The sequence below is a fragment of the Ichthyophthirius multifiliis genome (assembly GCF_000220395.1).
Source record: "Ichthyophthirius multifiliis unplaced genomic scaffold scaff_1120509250937, whole genome shotgun sequence".
NCBI classification, from domain to species: domain Eukaryota; phylum Ciliophora; class Oligohymenophorea; order Hymenostomatida; genus Ichthyophthirius; species Ichthyophthirius multifiliis.
In genome coordinates, this window is record NW_004086359.1 from 36834 (window position 1) to 49002 (window position 12169).

Here is a 12169-nt window from a genome sequence, read left to right on the forward strand (position 1 = left end):
TTTTTCTTATATTTAAATTTTTTGATTTTCGGAAAATTCTTAATTATTTTTTTGATTAGAGTTGTTATATTATTCATTTTAATTCAAAAAATTTTATTATTATATTTACTCTTGTTAACTTTGGATTAATTATTCTTTATTTTATTCTTTTTTTTTCTCTTCTTTCTGATTTTATAATTATTGTTTAATTTATTAATTTTCTATTTCCATTTTTTCTTATAAATTATTTTAAACTTAATATTTTTATTCATAATTTTACGTTTATTTAATATTCTCAGCTTTTATTTATTAATATAAATTTCTTTTTTATATTTTTTATTTAAATTTACTAATTTAATTGATATTTTGTTATTCATCTTATATTTAAGGTTATTGTTAATCCATTTTTTTCAAATTTTTTTTTTTTAAATTAAAATTTTTATTTGTTAATATCTATTTTTAATAATTTTCCCTCTAAAAAAATAATTTTATTATTTATTATCTAATATAATTTATATATATACATTATTTTTAAATACAGACAATTTTTAATTAATTTAATTCATAACTAATTATATTTTATTTGAATAAATTAATTTATTTTTAAATAGTATATATACATAAATTTTTTATTAAAAATAAAATCAACTAAATAATTCTTTAAAATGAGAAAAAATTATATTTAAGTATTCTTAATTATCTAAAAACATAATATGAGCAGTTTTACCAATATAGTTATCAATATTTCTTATAAAAAAAATAAAAAAATAATATAAATTATGCTTAGATTAAATAATAGAAAAAAATACTTTCCTAAAATAGTGAAAGAAACATCAATTCTATGTATTCTTTAAACTTAAACATTTTTGAAAATATTATTTAACATTTACAAAGATATTTTTTATTGATTTTAATCTTCTTCTTATTTTTCAACATATTACATTCTAGCTGAATAATATGGTACATATAAATCTTAAGGAGAACTAACTAAAATTATATGTTAGAATTAACTAATAGTATTTTAGCATGATAACTAATAAATAAAGGTATCGTATATATTAGTTTAATCTGTCATAGATAATTATTTTAATGAAAGTGCTTTTTTCACTATTTTTAATACCCATAATCCTAAATTATTTTTTTATTAAAATATAATTAAAAAAAATAAAAATACATATGTTTATTTATTTAAACAAAACTAAAAATACCTGCATCAATTAATTTACTTTAACTAAACTAAAATCCTAAATGTGGAGAAGAAAGTGTTATAAAAATATAAAAATATTGTGATAAGTCTTGTAAATAAACTAATGCAGCTCTAATTAATACGCCTCCAAGAGAATGTCCAATAAAGCTTAGCCTTTAAATATAAAAATAATTTCGCTTATAAAAATTGAGATTAACCTTTTTAATTATTTATTATAAAATATAAATTAAGATTCTATAAATTATCTTATTTCTTAGGCTAACTTTTTACCCATTTAATTAATATCTCCGTTAGTATCATATTGATTAGATTAAGAGTTTAATATAATACATTCTGGAAAATGGATAGAGAGGATATTAGCAATTAATCTCATATCATAAGAACTTCCTTAAAAACCGTGCTAAAGTACAACCAAATGACATTCACTTATTTTAAAGAAATAATTTTAAAAATGAAATGTTTAAAATAAATACCTTTAATCTAATTTTTAATAAAGTTGACCATTAATTTTTTAGTTATTTTAATAATTTTAAATTAATTAAACTTCTTCATGAAAAATCACAGGAAATTATTCTAAATTAAAATTAAAATATATAATATTAAATTTTTCATTTTGTTTTTTAGTTTAAGCTTTTATTATTTCCGCGTATTTTTAGTGATTTTTACCTGTTTAGGTTTCATTGAAAGAAAATAAATTATTAGAATAAATTTAATAGCTAAAAATAAATTTATTATAAAATTTGCATATTTTATCTTCAAATTATTTTTTTAATAAAATGGAGATTTTCAAATAATTTTTTTTTAGAAAATTAGTAAATTCATTCCATATAAAATATTGATTTGATGCAATTTTATTAATTTCCTTTTTAATTAAAAATAAAACTACATTATTATTAATTTTTTACTTGTTAAATATAAATTAAGCATTATATGCGTTCTTCTTAATTTAGTAAATTAAAAATCTCATGAATTTCCGTTTAATTAATTTCTGTTATTTTAATTTTTTATAAATAAACACTCAGCTACGATTTATCAGAAAGTGTTTTCAAGCAAATTTCTTTAAAGTAGTTTACCATATCTTCTTAATTTTTTCTAAATTAAAATACAAAAAAATCATAAAACTTCTTCACTTTTTCGATTTAAAATTCTGTTTTTTTCTCAAAAAATTATTCAAATGTTTAAATTGATATATTTTCCTCTTTTCTAAATTAAAAATCTTAAGGAAAAATTATTAAAAATTTAAATAATTATTATTATATATTATATACTTGTATTGCAAGAAAATATTGTAAAATCTAATTAAGAAAAATATTTATTTTTAAAAAAATAGAATGAAATTCATGAATTCCATTAAAGGCATTTAAAATCTATGCTTCATAAATTTCAACAGTAATTTATTAATTTTCTTCTTATTTCATTAATTCGATTAAATATACTAATTATTATCATTTAATATAGGAAAAGCACTAATGTAACATCTAAAATAACAAATATCATCTAAAATAATAACTTCGTCAATATATTTAATTTTAAAAGTTTTACTGTAGAAATAATTATCATATAAAAAGCTTATTTTATAATATTTTGTTTTGTGGTTTCATTTAATTTTTATTATCCGGTTGTTAAAAAATAAGGATGTGAATAATTATAATTTGTTTATTAATTCCTTTTTAGAAAATGCTTGTTCTAAAATAATATTCGTCTTAATAAAATCCATCTATATTTTTAAAAATCTCAAAATGAATAAAAATTTCTAATTATGCTCTAAAACTCTATTTTTTTTTTTTTTTTTTAAAAAAAAAAATTATTATAAATTTTTATTAAAAATTAAAAATAAATAAATCTTGACTTTTATAATCATTAATAAAATAAAAATATGCTCACATATAATTAAAAAAACTTTAAAAAAATATTTCTTATTGATTATTTTAATTTCAAAAATTTTATAGGTAAATTTTATTCTGGAATAAAAATTTTATCTAAAACAGTATCTTAGAATTAAATACCTTTATTAGTTTTTCTAAGACTATATGTAGATTTTTTTCCTGAAAATCTCGAATTTCTTTCGGAAAAATTTTTTTAACTATTACTAGCAGATTCCAAAGACTATATTCCTATTTTACTTCCTTCATTATTAGAATTTATATTAAAGTTTGAAAATAATGGGCTAGCTGAATAAATACTTTAATTAAATTTTTTAATAAGGTTTCTTTTTTATGATTTTCTTAGTTCTTCGTCAATCATTTATGCTTCTATTTTTTTTTGATTTTTTTATTAAATTTATTCTTATATTTTTATGATTGATATTATTCTTTTGTTATTTTTTCTTTTTCTATTTTTAAACTAATTTCATTTATTTCTTATTATAAAGTTGGTTTTAATTATATTAATTATGAATTCTTTTAAGTTTTGGTTAAAATAATCTTTTTTTCAAAATTTTATTACTTTGTTTATTTTTCGTTTTCTATACTAGTTTTTGCAGACTATTTTTCTAAACTTATTATTTATTCTGACTCTTATTCTTCTTTTTTTTAGATTTATTTTTTTAAAATTTCTTAAAATTCAGCTAAAAATTCATCTTATTCTATTTCCTATTTTTCTAATTTGCTTTTCGAACTTATATCATATTAATTTTATTAACTCATATTAAAAATACCTTTATTTTGCTCATTTTGTTATTATTTTTATGATTTAATTTTGTTTTATTTGATATTTTCTTCTTATATTTATTCAGATGAAGATATAATAATTTAATGCTACTCTTAGTTAATATTTTGATTTAAATCTTAATGAGAATCTTTTTAATTAAAGTTTGTAGTTACTTATTCATTTTTATTAAATGAATTATTTTGCGATTAAAGTGTTTGTATTTTTGATTATATTTCTTGTTCTTATAATGTGTTCGTTGCACTTAATGGTATATTTTTTATATATTTTGATTTAATTGTTTTATTTTTTGTTTGCTTTTCTCTTACTAAACAACAATTTCCCATTTTTTTTATTGTATTAATTTTTTTTTTTAATTTAATATTTATTAGTAGTTATTTTTGAAATTAAAAATCTGTTTATAAAAAGAATTGTGTTAAATTTATATTTAATATTATTTCAGTATTTTATATTAACTTTTTTATATTTTTTCTCAATATCTTTTATAATTTTTTTTTTTTTTAAAATACATTCACTTTAATGATAATTATTTTATATTAAATTAATTAAAAAATGAAAAGTAATAAAAAATAATTATTTTTTTAATATTTAATAATTAAATATAAATAATAATAATATAAATATACCTTTTATATTTATTAATTAAAAACAATTTGTATATATGTTTTTTTTTTCATATATTTTTTAAAAAAATATTAATTGACTAAAATAATTTTCATAATTAATAAAACAGGAAGTATGATAACATATAAGAATAAATATCATAAACAATGAATTTTTACAAAGTAAATTAATTTGTATAAAATGTAAATTAGAAAAATAAAATACAATTGAATCTAAAATTATATAAGTAAAAAAAGTTAATTAATTTTTATGTTTGAAAATATTTATTTATGTTAGCTTTAAATGAAAAAAATTACTTTTGTATAGGGATATTTTTTAAGAAATTAAAAAGTTTTTACAATCAGTTATATTATTGAACAATATTATGTAAAAACTTATTTTGTTAAATATATAAAATAAAGCTAATTTTAAAAGTTTTTCAAATTAATATTTTTAAATGTAATGTTAATTTTAAATAAATTTATAGAAAGTAATGATTATTAAAATAATATAATTATTTGTTTACATTTTTATGTTAATATATATAAATTGCTTATTTATTAATATTAAATTTTTAAAAATTTAGATTTTGGATTTCAGAGATTTAAAGAAGAAAAAAGTATATACAAATTAAATTTTATTAAATAAAATTATCATTTTAATAAATGAAATTATTATTAATAATTTTAGAATATTATTTATTTGATATTAACTATTTGATATATATAATTATACATTTTTTTTCATTAATATATATTTAAATTTAAAAATAAGATTATTAAACTCATATATTATTGCTTGTATAATTTGCTTTTAAAATTATATTAAATTTATTTTTAAAATTAAAAATTTATAATTTATAAATTACAAATCAAAACATTTAAAGTAATTTTTTAAAATATAGCAAATATATTTATTTAATTTATAATCAAAATAACTTTATTTATAAAAAATAAAGTTTATATTATTAATAAATTTCTTTGTAAGTCAATATTAATTATATTCATTTTTAATATAAAAAGATTAATTTATAATATGTATTTATAACCAGCTGGTTAAAAAATACACAAAAGGTAAAACCTTAAATATTTATAAAAAAAATAGTAAAAAAACTTAAAAATCATACAAAAAAATTGAAAACAACAAAAATAATTAATAAAAATAAATAAACTATTTATAAATAATATTTATATATAAAATAATAAAATCAAAAAATCATTTATGAATAAAATAGAACTTATTTCAAAAACTATATTAAAAAAAAAAAATTATATAAATTATATTAATAGAAACAATTATAATATAGCAAAAATATTATGAATTTTTTTTATATATTAATGTAAACTGCATTTATTTAATATAACAAATAATATTCAACATTAATCCTATATTATTAATTATATTAAATACAACTTATATAAATCTATTAGCAAAAATAAGATTATAAGGTTTGCTTATGATATTGGAAATTTAAGTAAATTATAAAATTATATCAAAAAATTCTTATAATAAAATAAATATTATGGACAGAAAAATAAACCTTAATCAGTTTCGAGATTCACAAAATTTATATTCTCAAAAATATTTTGGAAAATAAAAAAATGCAATAAGAAAGAGCAAAAGCTATACTTTGAAGATATGGTAAAAATATAATAAATTTTACATTTAAAATAAAATAATTAAATAATATTTGTAAATGATAAAGAATTTTAATATTAATAAAAAAAAAAATTAAATTTGTAAAAAAAAAAGGTAAAAAGAAATATATAAATGATTAGTATTTATAAAAAATATTTTTAATTTAAAATAAAACAAATTTATGTCAAAAATTCAGAAAAAAATGTATAAAATTTATGATTTTAGAAAAAATATAAAATTAAATATTATTTTATTTAAAATTGATTATTTTAATATTAAAAGATAAAAAATAGAAATTTTAAAATAAAAATAAAATATATATAAATTAATTAAAAATATTTTTTGAATCAAAAAAAATAATAAATAATATTAAGTCTAATAAAATAAATTATGATAAAAAAGTATAATAAAATTTTAAAATTATAATAATAATAATAAATAAATAAATAAATAAAATATAAATATAATAAAATAATAAATAAATATTTATTTTAATATATAAATATATTAATATATAAATAAATAAATAAATACATTTTTATTTATTAATATGATTAACCATGATGAAAGTTTAATAAATTAATTAAGTTAAGAAAGAAAAAAAGATCTTTTACAATTTTTTTAAGGATTACTACAAAAATAAAAAAACGAATAAAATAATATAAATATATTAAATTTGAATGAATAGGATAATTTTTTATAATAAAAATATATAATATATTAACAGATTACAAATTAATATTAACTTTAATAAGCATAAGAAGCAAGTAAATAAGAAAGATCAACTAAAGAACTATAATATAATTCTTTTATTTATGGTGAAACAGTAAATTATAATATTTTATTCCATAATTTAATTTTAATAAATTTATAGAGTTTTTAATCTTTAGCCTATATATTCAAAATAATAAAAGAAAAACACAAAGGATTATAATAATATGGTGGATATTTTTATGATTTAGGTTGTGGAGTAGGAAAAGTAGTATTTGCAGCTTCATTACTTCATTAATTTACAAAATGTATCGGAATTGAATATTTATAAAGTTTACATGATATAAGTTTAAAATTAAGAGATTAAATAAATTTTAATTTTGAAAAAATAAATAATGAAATGATATAAATATAAAAGCAATAGTAATATAATTTACCAGAAATAGAATTCATTAAAGGGGATTTTATAAATGTAAAGAAAAAATAAAAATAATAATAATTTATTTTATAAGTGTGATTGGAGTAATGCAAATGTTGTTTTTGCAGCTTCTACTTGCTATGAACCAATCTTAATGTTGAAATTATAAAAATGTTCTTTGTTACTAGATAAAAGTAATATTTTTTATTATTTTTTTTTAAATAATAATAAGATAGTTTTTTCATTACATTTACTAAAAAGTTGCCTTAAAATAATGATTGGAATTTATTAGAAACTATTAATTTAGATATGTCTTGGGGATATACTACAGTTCATATATATAGAAAGGAAACAGAAAAGCAAATATAAAATATTGAATAAAATTTAGAATGATAATAAAATAATTAAAATATTTTTATTTTAATTAAAAAAAAAAAAAAAAAAAAAAAAAATTTAAGAAAAAAATTTTATATAAAAATAAATTTAAAAATAAATATGTTTTTATTCAAAAGTCTATATTCAAATTACTAAAATTGTAATAAAATAATTGATGAATCCTAAGACAAAGACGAAAAAAATTAGGCGCTTTATGGCTAGGAGATTATACAGCTGCGTTAGATATATACGGTTTAAAACAAAAGAACATAAAAACAGTAATTACGACTGCATGTGGCTTAAACATATCGTATTAAACATAAGATGAAATAATACATAAGCAATATAATATACTTGATTCTGAAAACCAAAACATAGCATAATATTTTGAAAAACAAATAAAGATATAGAAGAAGGATTAAAAAGAGGAAGTGTTCTTGTACATTGTGCAGCAGGAATGAGCAGAAGTAGTACAGTAGTAATTGCTTATTTAATGAAAAATAATAAAACTAAATTTATTGATACTTATACTTAAGTCAAGAATAAAAGAAGTATTGTTTGCCCTAATGATGGATTTGAATAATAGTTAAGAGAATATGAAATTCAACTAGGTATCCATAAAGATCAAAAGAAATAAAAGACATAGATACTTTAATAATAATAACAAAATAAATAATAATACTAATAAGATTATAATTCTCATACAGGATAAAGTGTGGATAATTTAATAGGAAATATTAATGGTTTATTAAATAGAGTTCATGATATTAAAGTATAAGAAATTTTTAAAAAGAATAATTTAAATAAATTAAAGCCTTTAAAAAATAAGAATCTTATAGGAGATTTAAATTTAAAAGACGAAGTAAATAATTTGATTTTTAAATAAGTTAAATAATTATAAGTATAATAAGAAGACTTAATTAAAAAAACCCATAATAAATAACTTAAAACTATTTTATTAAAATAAAATACTCAAGACAAATGTAAATAAAATATCTGGAGATTGTCTACTAAAGTTAAGAAATGAATATTCAAAATTATTATGAAAAAACTAAAACAATGAATATTTTTTATTTTAAAATATTTAATATAAAAACTTAATTTATTTTTATTTTTTTATCGTATTTTATTTCGTTTTTATTTATGTTAAATAAAAGAGGAAATATTAATAATTATTTAAAATAAAGTTAATATAAAAGATAAATAAATATGCATTTTTTTTTATAAATGTATTTATTTAAAACTTTCAGAATGCAATTTAATTAATATTAATTTTTTATGTTAACAAATTTTTTGATTATTCAAAAGAAAGAAAATATACGGCTTTTTTTATTTAATTAAGTAAAAATAAAATAATTAATTACCATTTGAGGGGATAGATCTTATTAAAACAGGACATATGCCACGATATAATCTATAAAATCCATCTTTTTATATTATATCTTTTGTATATTAGAAAACATTAGGAATGTTTTTATCATGAGATTAAATAATAGTTTTTATAGTATCAATTGGATAAATAAAAAGCCAGTAAGCAACTCCTAATAAATAAATTAAATTAAAATATATAATTATATTTTTTATATATATATCATTTTTAAAGTAATTTCAACCTGAAAAACTACCACAAAGAAAAGAATCAAATGATCTCACTTTTTCACTTTTTCTTTCGTTTAATTTATCAAGTAACGACACAGAATAATAATAAGAATAAAAATATATCGAATTTCCAAAAGATTCTTTTAATACTGTCGATGAACATCCTCTAAAAAATCCTAAAATGCCTTTTATATATATAAATATTTTATTGTATTTGTAAAAAGATAATTAAATAATAGAAATTTAGATACAAATTATAAATATTCAATTTATTCAAATTAAAAAATACCTTTATCTTTATAAATGCACCTTATTATTTATAAAATACCTTCTTTTTAGCATTATTAATTGCTTTATAATTAACGTCTATTATTTTATTTTTTTAATAAAACACAGTCAGTTTATAAAAATAAAAAAACCTAATCTTTATTAATTCAAAAGGAGAGAGAAACGCACCATCAACGGCTCCTGCTACAAAATAGCAAAATAAGCTTGACATACTTATATCTGATTTTACTTAAAATTTATATTTTAAACAATCTATTATTCCAAATAGTAAGGATCCTTCAAATATTTGGGCTATTAAAGGCATAGATCCTCCTCTAAATAAAGCTTTAAAGCCTTATTATTGAATAATTTTTATAAAGCAGTCAAAAAAATTTTTATATTTGTTTAAATATGTTTACTATTGTACTTTTATAAAGTCAAAAGGTTAGGAAAGCAGAAAGGATGCTATTCCTGAATTACAACCTGCTATAAAAGAAATATGATAATCCATTATTATATTTTAATTTATTTTTTATTTTTTAAAATATTAAATTACCACAAAAAATAAAAAAATTAAAATAAACATAAATAAGTAATAATAGTAAAAGATAAAATAAGATAAAATAAGTATTAAAAATATAAATCAAAAATTAAAATTTTCATATATAGTATAAAAAAAATTATATGAATTATTTATATATATTATATAACTATATATTATTAATATTCATAGAATATTTATTTAATTCTTACACAATTTTTTGAATATAAATAATGTTTATTTAAATCAAACTCTATTTTAATTAAATTTTTCCCAAATTAATTTTTTTGGCTTTATAAATATAGGAAATTAATAGCTTATTTTATTAAAAATTAATAAATAAAATTTATAAAAAAATGCTATAAACTAGCCCATTTCTAAATAAAACAGGAGTAATTCCTCTATAAAGCAATTTAAGGCCTATTTTTTTGAATAGCATCTTTTTTATATTAATATAGATTTTATATTTTATTATCTTATGCATTAATAATAGTTTTAATAGTATCAACAGGGGTACACTAAAAACGGATAGTCAGTTTTTTTTTTATTTTAATAAAATAATTATTTTTTTAAAAATATTTTTTTTTATTGTTACTCTTGCAGCAAAGGAATTTAAAAAGTTTTATGATTAATAATAATAATTATAATTGTTTTCTAAATATTCAATAACAAAAAAATATTGCATTTCCTGTTAATTCTTATATTATTTAAGAAGAAAAAATTTAAAAAATAAAATAAAAAAAAGGCATTATCAATAATTTTATCGCTTTTATTTTGATTGAGTTTTTTTAAATAAATACAGAAAAAATAGATAAATAACACACATGAGAATCTTAAATATTACTATTTTTTTTATTATAAAAATGATAGAGGGTTATTTAAATTTTCGTTCGTTATAATAAAACTAAAAATAGAAGAATTATAAGATTTTTAATATTTTTTTTGTACTTTCTTCTTTAGTAGCATTCTTTATAATTATGATTATCATATATATCTTCTTTATAAACTAAATAAATAAAAAAAAGACCTAAAAAAGCAATTTATTTTATTAACCCTAAAATAATGATTGAAAAATATATTAATTATAGATTTTCAGAAACAGTATAAACTATTATTATATTAGTTTTCTAATGCTTATTGCTAAATTTAGAAAAATCAAAATATTAACTTATTATTTATAAAACCATTCCGCGATTTAATCATGTTATCAATAATATTTAAACATCCGTTTATAATTATTTTTATAAGTTTATTTTAATTATTAATGCTTATTTTTTATTTTTTTAAAAAGGTAATTAATTTTTTTAAATATGACTTTAAAGATTATAATAAAAATTTAACAATTATAAGTTCTGTATTAATTTTACTAATTTAATAAATTTTAATAAAAAACATGAATTTAATGATTAATATCTAATCTAATATAATAATATATTATATCTTTTTAATTATGTGTTTATAATATTTTCTGTTGTTTATTTTTAAATTTTAGTAAATTAAATTTTTTTTGATTTATATATATATATATTCGCTAGGATAAAGAATAATAATAATAAAAAATAATATTTATTAAAATATGAGTTTATTATATTTTTTTTTTTTAAATGTCAATCAATTATAAATAATTTTATAAAAAATATTTATTCTTATATTTTTTTTTTTTCCTAATTTTAATTTTAAAACTCAATCAAAAAAAAAAGCCTTGACAAAAAATTCATAATAGTCTTTTTTTTTTTGAGTTTTAGATTTTAAAAATAAATTATATAAAAATTAAAAAACATTAGAACTAAAAATATTTATGATACTTTAAAATTATCAAATATTAATTATATTATTTTTATAAATTAAAATTAATAATTATCATATAATTTTCTTATTATTATAAAAAATATATTAATAATAAAAAGAAAAAATATGAAATGAATTTATTTAAAAATAATTTGTCAATTTATTGTCTTAAAATTATGAGAAATTATTTTTTATTGTAAATTAATAATTGCTAATTCATAATATTTTTATTTATATTTAAATTTTTTAAGATAAAAGTTTTATTATATTATAAATTTTATTTTAATATTTTTTCCAAATAAATTTTTAATCATGATTATATGATTAAGAATTATATTTGAAATAAAATGTATATTCATAAATATAAAAAAATTAA

At 15.0% G+C, this 12169-nt stretch overlaps 4 protein-coding genes across 4 annotated transcripts, besides 13 other annotated features; 2 read left to right on the plus strand and 2 right to left on the minus strand. All coding sequences in view use genetic code 6, as the record gives it.

Annotated features, from left to right (window-relative positions):
- Positions 1 to 623: 623 nt before the first annotated feature.
- On the minus strand, positions 624 to 1559 carry IMG5_114990 (zw18 protein, putative; the record flags this gene model as incomplete). Its single annotated transcript, XM_004034677.1, has 4 exons — positions 624 to 726; positions 789 to 1107; positions 1188 to 1339; positions 1384 to 1559. 4 exons carry the CDS (start codon positions 1557 to 1559, stop codon positions 624 to 626), a joined length of 750 nt encoding a protein of 249 aa, XP_004034725.1.
- A 2067-nt stretch (positions 1560 to 3626) lies between these two features.
- IMG5_115000 (hypothetical protein) lies at positions 3627 to 4147 on the plus strand (the record flags this gene model as incomplete). Its single annotated transcript, XM_004034678.1, has 1 exon — positions 3627 to 4147. A coding segment is annotated over one exon (336 nt), but the record flags the coding sequence as incomplete, so codon positions are not given.
- An 839-nt stretch (positions 4148 to 4986) lies between these two features.
- Positions 4987 to 5029: a microsatellite.
- Positions 5030 to 5090: 61 nt separating this feature from the next.
- Positions 5091 to 5131: a microsatellite.
- Positions 5132 to 5268: 137 nt separating this feature from the next.
- Positions 5269 to 5328: a microsatellite.
- A 233-nt stretch (positions 5329 to 5561) lies between these two features.
- Positions 5562 to 5612: a microsatellite.
- An 887-nt stretch (positions 5613 to 6499) lies between these two features.
- Positions 6500 to 6621: a microsatellite.
- Positions 6517 to 6573: a microsatellite.
- Positions 6528 to 6627: a microsatellite.
- A 1022-nt stretch (positions 6628 to 7649) lies between these two features.
- Positions 7650 to 7675: a microsatellite.
- Positions 7668 to 7710: a microsatellite.
- Positions 7711 to 7839: 129 nt separating this feature from the next.
- Positions 7840 to 8532, plus strand: IMG5_115010 (hypothetical protein). Its single transcript, XM_004034679.1, has one exon. The coding sequence runs from the start codon at positions 8165 to 8167 to the stop codon at positions 8471 to 8473; it is 309 nt and encodes a 102-aa protein (XP_004034727.1). The 5' UTR covers positions 7840 to 8164; the 3' UTR covers positions 8474 to 8532.
- A 97-nt stretch (positions 8533 to 8629) lies between these two features.
- Positions 8630 to 10444, minus strand: IMG5_115020 (mitochondrial ornithine carrier protein, putative; the record flags this gene model as incomplete). The annotated part of the gene is made up of 7 exons (XM_004034680.1): positions 8630 to 8649; positions 8963 to 9139; positions 9212 to 9382; positions 9487 to 9563; positions 9617 to 9818; positions 9884 to 9950; positions 10373 to 10444. 7 exons carry the CDS (start codon positions 10442 to 10444, stop codon positions 8630 to 8632), a joined length of 786 nt encoding a protein of 261 aa, XP_004034728.1.
- Positions 9024 to 9053: a microsatellite.
- Positions 10153 to 10191: a microsatellite.
- Positions 10445 to 10559: 115 nt separating the features above from the next.
- Positions 10560 to 10593: a microsatellite.
- Positions 10594 to 12018: 1425 nt separating this feature from the next.
- Positions 12019 to 12075: a microsatellite.
- The last annotated feature ends 94 nt before the right edge of the window (positions 12076 to 12169 follow it).